At 33.8% G+C, this 16,806-nt stretch overlaps 1 protein-coding gene across 1 annotated transcript in view; it reads left to right on the top strand.

Annotated features, from left to right (window-relative positions):
• The window catches only part of CycB (Cyclin B), a 118,546-nt gene that overhangs the window by 94,898 nt on the left and 6,842 nt on the right, over window positions 1–16,806 (top strand). The window contains exon 8 of the mRNA XM_090403479.1: window positions 9,304–9,555. Coding sequence (XP_090259605.1) covers window positions 9,304–9,555 — 252 coding nt within the window. The remainder of the gene's footprint in view (window positions 1–9,303; window positions 9,556–16,806) is intronic.

Raw genomic sequence — 16,806 nt, 5'->3', positions numbered from 1 at the left:
TTGTATATTTTTTTTTGTTAGACATTTCTTACCTGTATAACTTCTAATACTGGATAAATTCCCAATTTGTCTAACCATGGAGTACTACTCTCATTTGGAGCAGTATACCCAAAATCATTCTAAGACTGCTTAATATCCTGCAAAAGAGGTCAGTGATCTTTCTAATTCATTCTATTCACTCTTATCAGTTTTTTATGCTATGTCCATGAAAGTATATATAAAGAGACTCTCTTCTACAGAACAAAAATAAGACCTCACTTGGGCTATTATGTACAATAGCTGAAATTAGGTCTTGTAAAGAGGCAAAATTATGTCATTATCTTTACATGTCAAGGCTTGTTTTAACATTTGCAATTATTCTCTGAATTGCATTTGCAATTTTCACTATAAGTCCCTTCAACTTCCTATCTACTAAAACTCCAAGGAAAATTAAAGATGCTAAGATATCATATTCTTGGCTGCATTGGTTCTAGACACTTTATCCAAGTGTAAGCAGATTAAATTTTTTTGGATGTGATGTAACATCACGACCTCTTCACATTAACTATGAAGACATTAGCCTCTATTTATATAGATAATAATAGACATTGGCCTCTATTATTATCTATATAATACGCATATCTATATTAGATATGCGTATGTGTAAAATGCATAGCATTATACATGTATGTGAGATGCATGCATTGCATGTGGGATACTAAGGCAATTAATGTGGTCAGCCTCTATCTGACCACAGATGCCAGATCTATGGGTGGCAGATTGCCAAGAAGAGTCGGTTCATGTTGAAGGGGAGAAAGGAATAAGGCGATGTAGGAATTTATCACCAACATGCAAAAGCACGTGCTTTATACGTAAAATTCTCCAACTGTTGTACAAGCAAAATAGTTCATCAAATTCCTGCCATGTACCCACACGGGGTGTACAGGATATGATAGTACTACATGAAAAAAATTATATCATTACTAACTTCCTATCTACAATTTTCCTCCAAATCAGTCTGTTACTTGTCAAGAATCCAACATTATCAGATCTTATATTTCTATCGTCTAAGGCACTTTATACCATATCAATCCACCTATATCTTGGTCTTCCTCTGGGTCGTTTTCCTGCCAACCAGGCAGAGAACACTTGTTTTGCTAATCTTTCCTCGCCCATTCTGTTCAAGTGACCATACCACCTGAGATTAGCTCTGCTAATGCATTCCTGGATGCTGACAATGTCAAGTTCTTTCCTAATATCCTTGTTTTTAATATGATATTGCCATTGATGCCATCTGTTCATGCCTATAATCTTTCTCAGGACTCATATCTGCGGTCTCTAGTCTTTGGTCAAGTGTTTTACTTCTGACCCAGCTCTCAGATCCATAAGTTAAAACTGGTTTGAACACTGTCTTGTATATAGCTAATTTAGTGTTCCGACTAATTTCTCTCTTATTCCATATGAATTTATTCAGTTGACTTTCTACCAATACCAGCTTTGTTGATTCTGTTGTCTATTTCTATATTTAATTTACCATTTTCACTAAAAATCGTGCCTAGGTAGCTGAAATGTTTTGCTTGTTCCACAGGTTCCCCGTTCACAACACAGTTGACATTTTCAATGATTCTGCCTATTTTCATTGTCTTTGTCTTTTTATTGCTGACCTTCATACCATATATATTACAACAGTTACTCAATTTAGTCAGGGAATCTTGCAAACTTGTAGCGGATTTATTTAGAAGTATAACATCATCCACATAAAGTAAAGAGCTGACATTAACATCTCCAATTCTGATATCATGTTTAATACCACTTCGTAATGTGATCCATATAGATAATGAATAATAGAGGGGATAATGTACATCCTTGTCTCACACCAGATTTAACATTAAACCATCTTCCTGTACTTCAGTTCTAACTGCTGACTTACAATTCAAATAAAGACTAAGTATTGCTTGATATAATGCCCATTGACACCATATACCTCTTGAATAGCTTCTCTCTTGGCACCTTGTCATATGCCTTTTCCAGATCTACAAAACTTAAATACAGATCTTTGTTATGTTCTCATGCTTTCTCAACTATTTGTCATAAAGTGAGGATCTGATCCTGACAGCCATTTGGCCTGAATCCAGCTTGTTCTTCACCAAGCTTTTCTTCCACAATTCTTCTCAACTGTTTTTCAAGTATACTTGCATAGATCTTGCCAGGAACACTCAGTAGGGAAATATCTCTGTAATTTTCACATTCAGTTTTATTTCCCTTTTTATATATGGGTACTATTAGAGCTCTACTCCAATCATCGGGAATTCGCCCCTCTGTCCAGGCTTTCTGAACTATGCAGTGCAGCCAGTGTAAGACTTATACCACCATATTTCAGGCATTTCTGATCGAATATCATCTACTCCTGCTGTCCTTCCACATTTCAAGTCTTTGATGGCTTTTTCTACTTCCATACTTGATGGATATGTCTTTCTGACTGTATGCCTGTTGAGTGTTTTTTACCACTATGCTATCACTGTTTGTTTCATTTAGCAAATTTTCAAAGTAATTACTCCATACTTCAAGGATATCTTTTTCTCCAGTTTTCATGTCACCTTTATCATCTCTAACTCCTTTTACAGCACTCTTTCCTCCATTCCTAAGCTTCTTCAACAACCTCCAGAATATTTTGCCACCTTCTTGATATTTATTTTCTATGTTCTTGCCAAAGTCCTCCCATGACTTTTGTTTAGCTAGTTTTACACACTGTTTAGCTTTCCTACATTTGTCTCTGTATTCTCTAAGAACAAAAGCTGATTTATTTGCTAGGAACTTTTGATATGTTTCTTCTTTTCCTTCAACTGCCTCTTTAACTTCCTGTAGTTCTGATTTTTCAATCCTTGCAGACAACCTCACCCTTTGCCTCTCTGGCTGCCCTCATTTTGCCAACAAGCAGTCATTTTACACTTTCATAATCTTGAGCCTCTATACACTTCGGCAGATTTCATCATTCATACTGTCAGTCTGGTTAAGATCTTTACCCTAAAATAAATGTTATCATAAAAGGTTTTAAAACCTCTGTTTTATTTATATTTTATTAATTTTAATAATTTTTTTTTACTTTTTACATGTTTTATACAAATCTTTTACATTTGTTTTTTTTTACACTGATTTTTATGCTTACTTTTTTAGTAGTATACTCCTAGAATTATTTGATTTTTAACTTTTACGTGTAGTTTTTAGACCTATAAAAGTCAGTTATTTACATTTTTTGGCACACCATTGACCATAGATGTCTTTGTGCCATTATTAAGCACCAAAACAAACTTCTTGCAATGATAGACTTATAGGTCTTGACTATTTGTGCATAGCTCTATGCTATATGTTTTAATTACAGGAATCGAATGTAAAATATTCCAAAACAAGTGTATGTGGGGGATAATAGCAACAGTCAGATAATAATAGAAAAATTCCTGCTTTTCATAAAAAATGAGTATTGCTACAAGTTTATGCATATCATTATGTTTAATTCTATTGTCACACTTCAAATATTCCATTTAGATGTTTTGCAAATTGTGGTCTATTGGCCTGCTAACTAGTCTTTAGAAGGAGGTGGTTGCAAAAACTAAACATTTAGTGTGGCATGTGAAGTTTAATACAAAGTACATGCATGCTTAATTTAGGGCCCATTGCCTAGTTATCAGATACCAGTAAGAGCATTAGATTCTTACTAATTATGAATTTCTTCTTTAATTCAGCAAAACGCATTATTTAAATATTTAAACGCATTTATATATTATGTGCGGTCAAGAGTTATAGTGGGAGTGGAACATTCCCAATCTGAAGTTTGGGAGACTAATGTTCCTAGACTGAAATAAAGGGCCTAGTTAAAGTCAGATTTTATAAGCATAAATATAAATTGATTTTTTTCTTCTTTAACATTTAAATTTCTGTGCTTGTAGATTGCAATTGCCAATTTCTTGTAATGAGTTGACTACAAATTAGTTGTAAAAGAATGTGTTATATTACATGTTTCCCCATAAGTTATTTCAAGGGAATTAGACTTAAGCACCATTTCTCCACTATCTGATTTTCTTTGAAGAAAAAAACTGCAGGGATGCTAAGAGAATGAAATTCTTTCATATTAAGTGATAAAGCAAATCATGCCAAGGAGAAGATAGGAAACATGAGAAGGGTTACACTAAAGGATTATAGAAAAATTTATCTTAAAAAAAACTGAGCTGCTATGAATGTAAGTAAATGAAAATAATTTTGTAGCATACATTTTTGAACTATAACTTGATGGCAATAGTTCAATTGATAAATGAAGTAAGACTTAAAGATTGCCTTTAAGTTTCAGTATCTGTTCTATACATAGTGAAACTTTCCTTGCTCTGCATGGATTGTACATAGTTAGTATTTCATGCTAACTTATTTCTTTGTCTGAAAGAGCACAGTCAAATGTTATTTAAATTAGTGATGCAATAAGGTCTCAAGCTCTTTTCATGCCTTAATTCCTGTGGATGATGTGCATGTTCTGAAAGATTTTGTTCACTGATAACCCCATCTTTTGCAAGACTAGGTGAGACATTCCATACTGGATGTAATTTTGGTATTTGCTAAGCTTTTACCTTGTTGGTTCAAACTTTTGGAAAGATAACAGTAATCCTGATGGTGAGAAAGCTCATTGTTTTAAGGTTGGGAGATAATTATCCTGAGTGGTTATAATTAGTAAATTATTTGCTTAGTCATGTCTTTAGAAATGTTATTTCAGTTTAATTTATATGATTTTTAGTTTCTATATCATGCTGCACCTGCTTTAAATAATTGGCCAATTGTTACAGTTCTTGCTTTTAGATTTGACGTTATTGTTCAGAAGTGATTTTATCATTAAATTGTTTCTATTATAGTTCATATGTTGGTCAGAGGTTATTTTCAACTTTTTTTTTATATTGCACAAAGTCATGTTTCAGTGCTCTTATTTATAATTTGTGCTATGTTAGGTTGGTGTAGTATCATATTCCATCCTGCTAATTTCCTATCAAATTCCTGATAAATACCTTCAAGTGATATACCCAGGATACTATGATTAGCATTACGTGAAAAGTTTACTATCTTCCTGTCAACTTCCCCGAAATTAGGCTGTAACAATTCCAGTATTGTTACCCTTGTATTTTGGTCTTCTAAGGTGCACTTACATGCATCACTTCACCTAATATTGGTCTTCCAAGTGATCATTCCACATGAAGTTAGTTCTTTTCACATACTGTGAATGCCAAGTGTCGATCTCATATCTTCAATTTTAATTCTGCTATTTATTCCATTCCTCTAACCATGTCATCAGTCTTTCAACCACTTTCTTTCTAATCCAGCTCTTGGATATCTATAAGTTAACCAGTTTGAACACTGTCATCCTTTATCCATCTACTTTTCACCAATTTCTTTTATTCTATATAAATTCATCTTTCTCTATCATACAAGTTTTCTGTTTATTTCTATATTTAATTTGCCGTCTTTACTTAAGCTACTAAAATAGCTGAATTATTTTACTTACACCCATTAAGTATGTAGCTGATGTTTTCAATGTACATGTCTATTTCTAGTCTTTTTATTGCTGATTTTCATAAATTTGTTACAGCAGCTATTCAATTCAGTTAAGTCCTGCATACTTTTACTGGATTAGAGTATAGCATCTGCACAAAGAGCTGAGATTAATATCTCCTGTTTAGATATCAATTGTTATTGTCAGTTTCCTTCATAATTTTGAACCATAGATGAATAACAGTGAGGATAGTGTGCATCCTTTCCTCACATGATTTTATGTCAAACCATGTTCCTTGACCTCCTTCAGTTCTTTATACTCACTTAATGGTTAAATATATGAGGGTCGTCTGAAAAGTTCTCGACCATGATGGAAACACTATCGGCAAGATTTTTTTGTCTAAGTTGATACTGTCATAAGCATCCATGTGAAATTGCAAGTCGTTCATCAAGTAGTTTAATACAGCTGTCTAAAGCAAAAGTGTTGTCTGTGTCCCTTGAATGGATAAAATTGAGTATCGTGCAGTTATAAAATTCTTTGCAAAAGAAGTTTTAATGCCAAAAATTCATTCAGACTTTATAAAAGTTTATGGGCACTCTTCTCCTTCATTTTCAACAATTAAGAAATGGGCTGCCGAATTTAAATGTTGCCGTACCAGCCTTGAAGATGATCCATGTGAAGGGTATTCAAAAATTAACAACAGAAATCATTGATCAATGCACGATATGGTATCGGATGACCGGAGAGTCAAAGTGCGTGAAATTGCTGAGATTATAGGCATTTCAAAAGAATGTGTAGGATATATTTTGCATGAAGAATTGCATATGAAAAAGCTTTGTGCAAGATGGGTGCCATGCTTGCACACAGCAGATCAAAAATGCACTTGCATGAAAATCACTGAACAGTGCTTGGAGCAGTTTTAAGAAGAATAAAACTGCTTTTGTGTGTTGATTTACTACTATGGATGAGACTTGGATTCACCATTACACATCAGAATCCAAACAGCAGTCAAAACAATGGACAGAAGCTGGTTGTTCAGCACCAAAGAAGACAAAGTCAGTTCCATCAGCAGGAAAGGTCATGGCATCGGTGTTTTGGGATGCTAAAGGCATTTTTTTTATTTATCTTGAAAAGGGTAAAGCAGTAATCGGAATATCATTCCAATGTTCTAACCAGACTAGATGAAAAAATTCAAGAAAAGACTGGTTTCAAGAAGAAAGATCATCTTTCATCAGGACAATGCACCTGCCCAAGTGTTTTGGCAATGGAAAATTAAGGGATCTGCACTATGAATTGTTGGAACATCCACCCTATTCCCCAGATTTGGCTCCCTCTAACTTATCTCTTTCCAAGACAAATTCTTCTTTGCTGGTCAGAGTTTTTCTTCGAATCAAGAGGTAATTGAAGCTGTAGAGGGGTATTTTGCAGATCTTACTGAGAACCACTACAGGAATGGGATAATAGTGCTGGAGCATCACTGGAATAAATGCATTAGTCTTAAGGGAGATTATGTTGAAAAATAAAATTTTGAAATTATAAAATCATTTTTTCATTATTAAGCCGAGAACTTTTCAGACCACCCTCGCAGGCTGCTTAATGTAACATCCTGTTTACACCATATAACTAGTGTTTGAACAGTATTTCTTTTGGCATCTTGTCATATGCCTTTTCCCAGTTCTATAGAACTTAAATTTAGTCCCTTATTTTTTCTTTATTTCTCTCAATGCAAAAATTGGATCATGAATTCTGGCCTAAATCCAGCTTGTTCAAATTTCTTGTCCCACTTTTCTTAGATGGAAAGAATTTCTCAGTAGGCTTATTCTTTGTTCATTCTTGCATTCCTTCATCTCTCCTTTATATATATATATATGTGTATGTGTGTGAGAGAGAGATTGACTGGTACTGTGAGAATACAACTAGTCATCTGGAATTCAGCCTTGTGATTTATCCAGTGCAGCTACTGTAAGCCTTTAAGACCATCATATTTGAGTAAAACTATTAGTGTTGATTTTAAACATTAATATTTAAAATTTCATTAAAAATCCTATTATAATCTGTAGTAGTACATATACTTAAGTTAAGGGATATTACATCCCATATTGTTTCTTAGCCGAATAAGAAACTCAGTTTCATGCCAAATATAGAAACTATAAAGTTCGATTCCAAGCGTAAGAAAATACCTGGATAGTGCAACACCTGACCCATTTGGTAGTGCAAACTGAGGCAACTCATAGTAAGGGTGGAGTAAGCCCCAATCACTATTCTTGGTATTTACCCATAATGTGAACTTAGCTCCTAGGAGATGTATTACTGTTCTACATTATGAGAGAAGGTCACTACCCAGACTGGTTTCAACCTTTATCGAGGTCTCATCAGTGAGTAGGTAAACCTAGTTAATACCAAGTGTGTAGCAAACAGAACTTGCATCCCTTCTATGAAAATTGCCAAGAAGGTGTCCTAATAAATTACTAATTATATGAAGAGCCAAAGGCTTCAATTTAGCGACATGAACTTATTTTAGTTAAGGGATATTGTTTCTTAGCTGAATAAGGGACTCAACGAGTTTCCCGAATATAGAAACTATATAAAGTTTGGCGATTCCAAGCGTAAGCAAATACCTGGATAGTACAACACCTGACCCATTTGGTAGCGTAAACTGAGGCAACTCATAGTAAGTAGTACATAAAAGTAGTACATATACTTTTTTTTTTGCAATGACCCTTGCCATTTTGATCTTGATGATCAGTTTTGATTATGGAATCAGTAGGAAATTCATTTATCTCCCTTTTGGAGATAATCTCATATAGAGTAGTATTTCTAGAAACTACTTTATGTTGTCCAAACAGACTAGCCAGAAGAACATAGCAGTTTTCAAGCGTAATAAATTATCATAGCCTCAACTGCTTTTGCCATAACTCTAAACAGTTAACCAACCTTTCAGTCACTCATTTAAGTTAAGAATTAGACCTTTAAGTTAGCAAGTGGAACAATATTAGTACAAACAATATTATGTTGAAAGTTTTTCCACTTGGTCATACTATAAATTCAAGATACCAAGAAATTATATTCTTGGTTTAATCCTTTATCAGAGTGTAAACAGCTTGTATGTGAAGCTATTTCAACTGGGCAACTCTTATATAGAGGCTAATGACTTCATATTACTTGCCTTAGTATCCCATAATGCAAAGCACATCCTTGCAGACAACATGTACAATGCAATGCATTATAGGAAGGATCATTATCCAGACTGATTTAGACCTTTGAGGTCTCATCAGTGGGAGCCAGACCCAGAAGTGATGAAGTCATTAGCCTCTATATATGAGCCAGTCATGAAGTTATTTCACATGCAAACTTTGTTTACTTACACTTGGATAAAGGATTAAACCAATATATAATTTGGCATCTTTAATTTACAAAGAATATTAGTTCAACAAATTTACATTGAGATAATATATTGCTCTAGTATTCTTTATATTGAAGTGTAAAACAGCTATATTAATGACGTTTTCATGTAATACACATATAATTCTAGAAATCAGTAATTGTGCTGTTGGATTTAAGTGTGATAACTTTTCTGATTGTCTAATGTTTATCAACTTCAGGAAGTATTTGAATTAAAGAACTATAAGTCACTAACATATCTGAAATTTTTTTTTTTGTTTGATTACTTTAACATTTCCTTGCTATGTCAGTAAATCTTAAATTAGTGGTTAAAATAGCAGTATTCTTCATGCTGTTTTTCTGTATCATTTTATATATTTAAAAAAAAAAAAAAGAAATGTTTTGTCTTTTTTCTTTAGGTTGATGCCATTGTACACACACTTGCCAAATATTTAATGGAACTCACTCTTCCAGAGTATGATTTTGCCCATTATTATCCATCTCAGTTAGCTGCTGCTGCTATTTGTTTAGCATTAAAGATCAAGGATGGTCAGCCTTGGACTGAAACATTAGCTTTTTATAGTCATTATAAGGAATCAGAATTAACAACAATTATGAGCCACATCTGCCAGATTTTGTTAAATGTTGAAAAACCTGATTATAAGCACAAGGTAAAAAATTTAACTATACCTAAAGGTAGTATTTGTTATATCAGCAGCTTATATTTGTTTTTGTGTGGTATTGTAATCAATTTTGTATGAAAAGATGGCCACCACAAAATTGATTACAATACCACATAAAAACATAAGCAACTTGCTGCTGTTTCACTGGATTCAAGCCTCTTCAGAGTAGAACATAATGCACTACTTCAGTCAGGTAGTTGTAGAACAACTCGGTGTAAAAGGAAAAATGTTAGAGCATTACTGCTTTTCCATTTGTTTGAATTCTCCATTTAGCTGTACTTATAACGGAACAAATATTTTGTGCTCTGAAGATGCTGGTTGGAAATCCAGTGAAATAACAGCTTAATAAAATTTTCAGTCAGCACTGGAAAAAAATAAATGAAAAATTTTATTTTTAATAAAACCTGTAATGTAAGGTTGCAGAATCTATATATGTACTCTGAGTAAATTGATGGGTGAAGTTTTATTCTATAAAGGCATTTTAATATTCTCAAAATTCATATTAACTGTTTTAATATAGGTTTCACTTGGTTAAATTAGAAATGCCCAGAAATTATATTCTTGTTTAATCCTTTATAAAAGTGTAAGCAAACAAAATAAAATTTGTGTGAAGTTTCTTCACGAGTAGGTTACTCATATATAGAAGCTAATGACTTCATATTATAGCATTTAATAGTATAATATATTATAATTTAATATAATCAAGGGAAAAACTTTCTACATCTTACTCTAATCCAGAGTATTTTAATAAAGTGGTACACCTTTTCACTAATTGTATATGGAATATGACTTCAACCAGTATCTCTTTTGGGCTTAGCTCCCACTGATAAGACCTCAATAAAGGTCAAAACTGGTCTGGGTAGCATTTCTTTCCATTATGCATAGTTATGCACGAAAGGATATACTATTTTGCCTTGGTATCCTATAATGGATACTAAGGCAGTTAATGTGAAGTCATTAACTTCAATAGGCAAGTAGCCTAGATATGAAGAAACTTCAAGCACAAACTTTGCCTACATTTGGATAAAGGAGTAAACAAAATTTCTTGGCATTTTTAAATTAATGTAGGTTTAATTTTTGGACAGTAAATCAAGCCTCCCCTTCTACCCAAGGAATAAATGAGTGAAGGAAAAGAAAGCATATTGAAAGTTCCTGGTGAATAAGTCAACTTGTGCTCTTAGAGAATAGACAAATGTAAGAAAGCTAAACACTGTAAAATTAGCTAAACAAAAGTTATGGAAAGACTTTGGCAAGAAAATAGGAAATATCAAGAAGGTGGCAAAACATTTTGGAAGCTGTTGGAAAAAGCTCGGAAATGGTGATGATAAAGGTGAAATGAAAACTTGATGTATGGATTAATTACTTCAAAAAATTGCTAAATGAAACATTGACAGCACAGTGGTTAAAAAAAAAAAAAAATTTAACTGCCATGTGATCAGGAATACATATCCATACTTGAAGTAGAAAAAGCCATAGAAAGCCTGAAATATGGAAAGGCAATAGATATTAGATATTCAATGAGAAATGCTCAAGTATGGAGGTGTAAGTCTTACAGTGGCTGCAGTGCATAGTTCAGAAGGTCTGGATAGAGGGACTAATTTCAGATTGGAGTAGAACTCTCTCAAAGTTCTACTCCAATCTGAAATACAAAAAAGGGAAATAAAACAATGTGAGAATTAGAGGTACTTCCCTACCGAGTGTTCTTGGTAAGATTTTTGCAAGTATACTTGAGAAACAGTTAGATTGTGGAAGGGAAACTTGAAGGATCAGATTTTCATATTATGACAGATAGTTGAGAAATCATGGGAATATAACGAAGATCTGTATTTAAGTTTTGTAGATCTGGAAAAGGCATATGACAAGGTGCCAAGAGAGAAGCTATTCAATACGCTACAGTTATATGGTGTCAATGGGGCATTATATCAAGCAATACTTAGTCTTTATTTGAGTTGTAAGTCAGCAGTTAGAATTGAAGGAAGCACAGGAAGATGGTTTAATGTTAAATCTGGCATGAGACAAGGATGTACATTATCCCCCTCTGTTATTCATTATCTATATGGATCACATTATGAAGGAAAGTGGTATTAAACATATCAAAATTGGAGATGTTAATGTCAGCTCTTTGCTTTATGCAGACGATGTTATATTTCTAAATAAATCTGCTACAAGTCTGCAAGATTCCCTGACTAAATTGAATCACTGTTGTAATAGATATGGTATGAAGGTCAGCAATAAAAAGACAATGAAAATAAGTAGAATTGTTGAAAATATCAACTGTGTTGTGAATGGAGAACCTGTGGAACAAGTAAAACATTTCAGATTCTTAGGCACGATTTTTAATGTAATAACAAGACTAAGGTAGAAGTATTACTTAATATGTATTGAACATTACATTATTCAAATCCAAAAAATTCTTTATCAGACTCAATATTGAAAGAATCGATTGCGTTAAAAATTTTGTTTGGTATTTTTTCAACTTCATAATCAATGATGGCCAATTTGGAATACTTATAATTGTTGTAACTTCTGCTGTCGTGTGTTCCCTGCACGAATCCAACACTAACAAAGGTTTTGGGTTGAAAAATGCCATTTTTCTCTTTCGCCACGCATTCTTCAACCAAAATTTCATAACCTTGGAATTTATCCAACCTTTATCATTAGCAGTAACAATAATATTATTATTATTATGTGACACCTCCAGGGAGTCCAAAGACTCATCGAGGGAGAGTGTGCCAATAGCATCGAACGATTAATCCCGTCCAACTACTAACCACGCTCAAACTTGCTTAAGCCATTAGTAGTAGAGGCTCTCCCAATTAACCAACCTTTGCTGGAATTGCAATCTTTTGGAATGGTCTTTCTTTTGAAAATTGTTTCTCTTCAAAAATTTTCTTGTAACTTCAACTAGTTACAAGAGAACGATGCAGCCCACACAAAAAGTCGTTATGTCAGTGTTGAAAATTGTAAAATTTTAAATTAAAAAAATATACCACTGCTACTAGCAATATAAGTGCTTTTAAAGAATTCTTCCGTCCTCTGTCTGTACTTCCTAACTCTACTGCTAGTTGGTGCATGTGCATTATCTATACAGCAAAAGGAGTGATGAAAATGTTGGGGTGTGCATTATCTATCAAAAAATACGGTAAATTAAAGATGTCAAATTATATACTTGGTTTCATCCTTTATCCAAGTGTAAGCAAATTGCATGTGAAGTAACTTCACTTCTAGGCTACTTGTATATAGTCTAATGACTTCATGTGAATTGCCTCAGTATCCCATAATGCAAAGCACATCCTTATGGACATGTATGATGCTAAGCATTATGGGAAGGGCCACTACTCAAGCTGGTTCTGACTTATCAGTTTTGATGGGAAGTGGCTCTTCCCATAATGCATAGCAATATACATGTCAGCAAGCATGTGCATTGCATTATGGGATACAAAGGAAACTGATGTGAAGTCATTAGCCTCTATATATAAGTAGCCCAGTTGTGAAGGACATGAAATGTCTTCATGACCAAGTTTACTTGGACATAGAGAACTGCTGACTTTTTTGCTGGTCTTTACATCACAGCATGCTCTTTGACATGTATAGTGCTATGTATTATGGTAGTGGTTACCATTCAGACTTGTTTTGACTTTTAATGAGCTATCTAGATGGTGGTTATGACTTACAAAAGTAGCAAAATGTACCATCACATTACAGATAGTTGTATGAAGTTTTTTAGATTATTATATATTATCCTAGACAAAAAAAAAAAAACCTTGATGATAATATCATCAAGGATAAAACATAGATGCATGCACTGCATAGATGTTTTCAGGTGTGATCACTGGAAGATCTTGACCTGGGGGCATGTGTTGTCTCAGGATGCTTGGTTTTAAACTTGCCTCCTATCTGGAACTGTTAGCTGGGGAACATATATGCTGGGGCAATCCCTTAAAGTCTCTCAAAGTTTGGTGAATCTCACTTGCAGACTTTCCTTGCAGCACTTGATATCAATAGTCCAGATATCAACAGAGGTGGAGACTGATATCAAAACTTGATATCAGTCTCCACCTGTCTTCGAATTTTTTTTAAAACATCTGACATGTCTTATATATCCTAAAAGAAGAAATTATTACAATTCGATGACACATTGTGGTTAAAGGGCTTTAAGATGTTTGTTCTTGTGGTTATATTAGTTGCTTTAATATCATTTTTGTTCTAGGTGTTTATCAGAACCCCCCCCCCCATTATACTTAAATTTATTTACTTCTAAATTGAAAAAACCAACATTTTTTTGACTTGCAAGTCATCTACTTTTCAGAGCAATAGTAAAGTTCTTTTTCCTTGTATCTCACTCAAACTCCAAGCATCTACTTACTCCTCATTGTCAGTATGTTCATTATTTCTGTTCTTGGGTTTCTGTTTCTTTTTAGCTTAGATTTACTGCTGGGTTTGCTGCTGCTTCACCAGAGTCCTGTTAGCCAAAATATTCAGGATTCCTAACAGATATCTCGTCTATTAGACATCTAATTCCACTACGGTCTCGCATGTCCTAACAGCTCCAGCGTTGTTGGACTTTGAAGCAGAATAAGCGAAACTGGTATAATGAAAATAAAGTTGAATAAATGCATGTGCAATTAGTTTAGTCAAAACAGTAATCTGGCAGCATACAGAAGTATTGAAACCAACTTATGGATCCAAGAGTTAGGTTGGAAATAGCAAAGATTAGAGGCTGCAAATATAAAAGTTCTATGGATACCAGAGTGAACAGATAGCATCATTGACAGGATGTCAAAAAGTATGAAGGCTAATCAGAGATGGTATGGTCACTTGAATGGAATGGTTGGCAGGAAGAAGGCCCAGAGAAGACAAAGATTTTGCTTGGATTGATGTAACACTATTGGATTCATTAAAAATTTAGGGTTAATATGGAAGAAAATTGTGGACAAGAAGCTATGTGTTGCATTGTGACATTCAGTCACTGATATTTCACTGAGAATAAGTGTGACATTCTCGGTGAAATTATTAGTAAACTTTGTGTTTATATTTAAGTGGTTTTTATTGAGAAATTTTGCAGCTATATCTGTTTGTAAATAATTTTGATTGTGATCTGGTCCTTGGTCAGGTGGTCCAAGTTAGGTTTTGCCCTCAACGTATGCAGGCCCAGGCCAATCAAAATTATTTACAGATATAGCTGCAAAATTTCTCAATAAAAACCACAAACATAAACGCAAAGTTTACTAATAATTTCACTGAGAATGTCACAATGTGACATTGCATTTCTTTGGTGTCATGTTTGAAGTGGCCATTCTTAATATGGCCTCCAAGATTTTCAGAACACTGGAGATCAACAACGTCCATCTGGAGTTCGACAGGTAGATTTCCTGCTTCGACAGAAAATGGATCCTCGATCACTTTTATGTGAACTTCATCTTCATTACTCAATGGCATTCTTTTCTGAAACTCCTCACTTAGAAGTGATATGTGCTTCTTATATTTTCCACCCACCATTGAATGATATTCTGTCAACAAAATAAATGTGACATATCTCCCTTAGCAATTTGATTTTCAAACAAACTTAATTTCGTTTTGAATGCCTTTTATAAGAGACATTAACTGAAAAACAAACTTATTTTTTCCTTGATGCTGTAAGTTAAGGTCATTCAAGTGACCCAAAATGTCACACACAAAAAAAAAATCTTGATTCCATTCTTCATTTATTATTTCTGGGAATGTTTCCATATTCTTTTTGAGATTCCAAAAATTCAACTAGTACATTTTTTAGAGCGACAAAGCGTGACAAAATGTTACTGCGACTCGACCAACGTATGTCAGCGTGGTATGGTAGATCCCCGTACTCAGCATCATTTTCTTCTAGAAATGCCTGAAACATTCTGTTTCAAACCCCAAGCTTGAATATAGTTGACCAGAGCAAATACTACTTTAATCACATGATCAAACTGCAAAACCTTTGAACATAACCTTCTGATAAATTAGGCAGTGAAATTTTGTCAATGGTTTACCTGCATACTGTTCAATAAATGTTACAGCACCTTTCCACACATAGATGGGGCACCATCAGTGCAAACTGCTACTAAATTCTTCAAATTTAAGGATAGTTTTCAGTTTACACACACATCTTTTATATTTTCTGCGATCTCCTTTCCTGTTGTTCTTAATTTCATTGCACAAACAAGCAAGCTCCTGTGTCACCTCAAAATTCTTATTAATGCCTCTTACATATATTAAAAGCTGTGCAGTGTTAAGTCATCACTTACTTATCCTATAATAATTTACTTCCTTTATGAATTTACCTCTCTACAATAACTACAAGACTTACAAAATTTCCCTGACTCTAATATCTGTATCACATCTTACATGTTCATTCTACAAGGAAAGTAAATTCTATATCTCTAGCTGATTCCTAATTTTACTCACGTGCTTACCTTGACTGTTAAAGGTTATTCCTTGCTAAAAGAAACAAATCCTCTAATTTTTTTTCTGGGGGTGTCTCCTCTTCAGATATTGACAAATTTATTTTTTAAAGCTGCGCCAGCCAATATCTTAGAATAGAGGGGACTCTTATTCAGGGAGACTTTTCCAGACTTTTGGTGCACATAGATGAATAAATTTAGTGCTTAAACTCATAAATTCAACACTTTACTGTGGCTAAGTAAATTCTGGTTTGCAGTCGTAACCCCTATAACATGTTATACCTTTCTTTCAATTCCCTGCTGCTATGATTCAGATTAATGAGTGGTAATTTTGATTCATATCACAGGCAAAACTCAGGTATAGAAGAAAAAACATTTATTGGAATCTAAAGACATATACACTTAGACCAATCTCACTTTCAGTTAGTTCAATGACATGCTAAATCAAACTGATTAATACTCTAATGTATGAACAATAAATCCTTCTTTTAAGTTGGAGATTAAACATACATAATATACACATTATACACTTCTAATCAATTCTCTACCTACTATGTTAGTCTTGCACATTAAACCAGTCACAATCATCTATAATCATTCCAGACAATTTGTCTTATGAACATTAGCCACTGCTAAATAATCACTTAAATACTGTCCATATTCGATTATTATACTACAATGATATTTCACTTTTACTGACTGGGTAATTATGAAACACCATCAGGAACTTCCGGTCCACGGGAGAAGTTGAATCATCATCATCCAGCAAAATAGGCAAAAAAAGCCTTGAGAAAGGGGTGCAAACACTTTTTATTCT

Source organism: Typopeltis vanoorti, chromosome 14 (assembly GCF_054136105.1).
Source record: "Typopeltis vanoorti isolate ZY-2024b chromosome 14, IOZ_Tvanoo_1.0, whole genome shotgun sequence".
NCBI lineage: Eukaryota > Metazoa > Arthropoda > Arachnida > Uropygi > Thelyphonidae > Typopeltis > Typopeltis vanoorti.
Note: the sequence above shows the minus strand (reverse complement) of the source record. Positions and strands in the feature narration are given on the sequence as shown.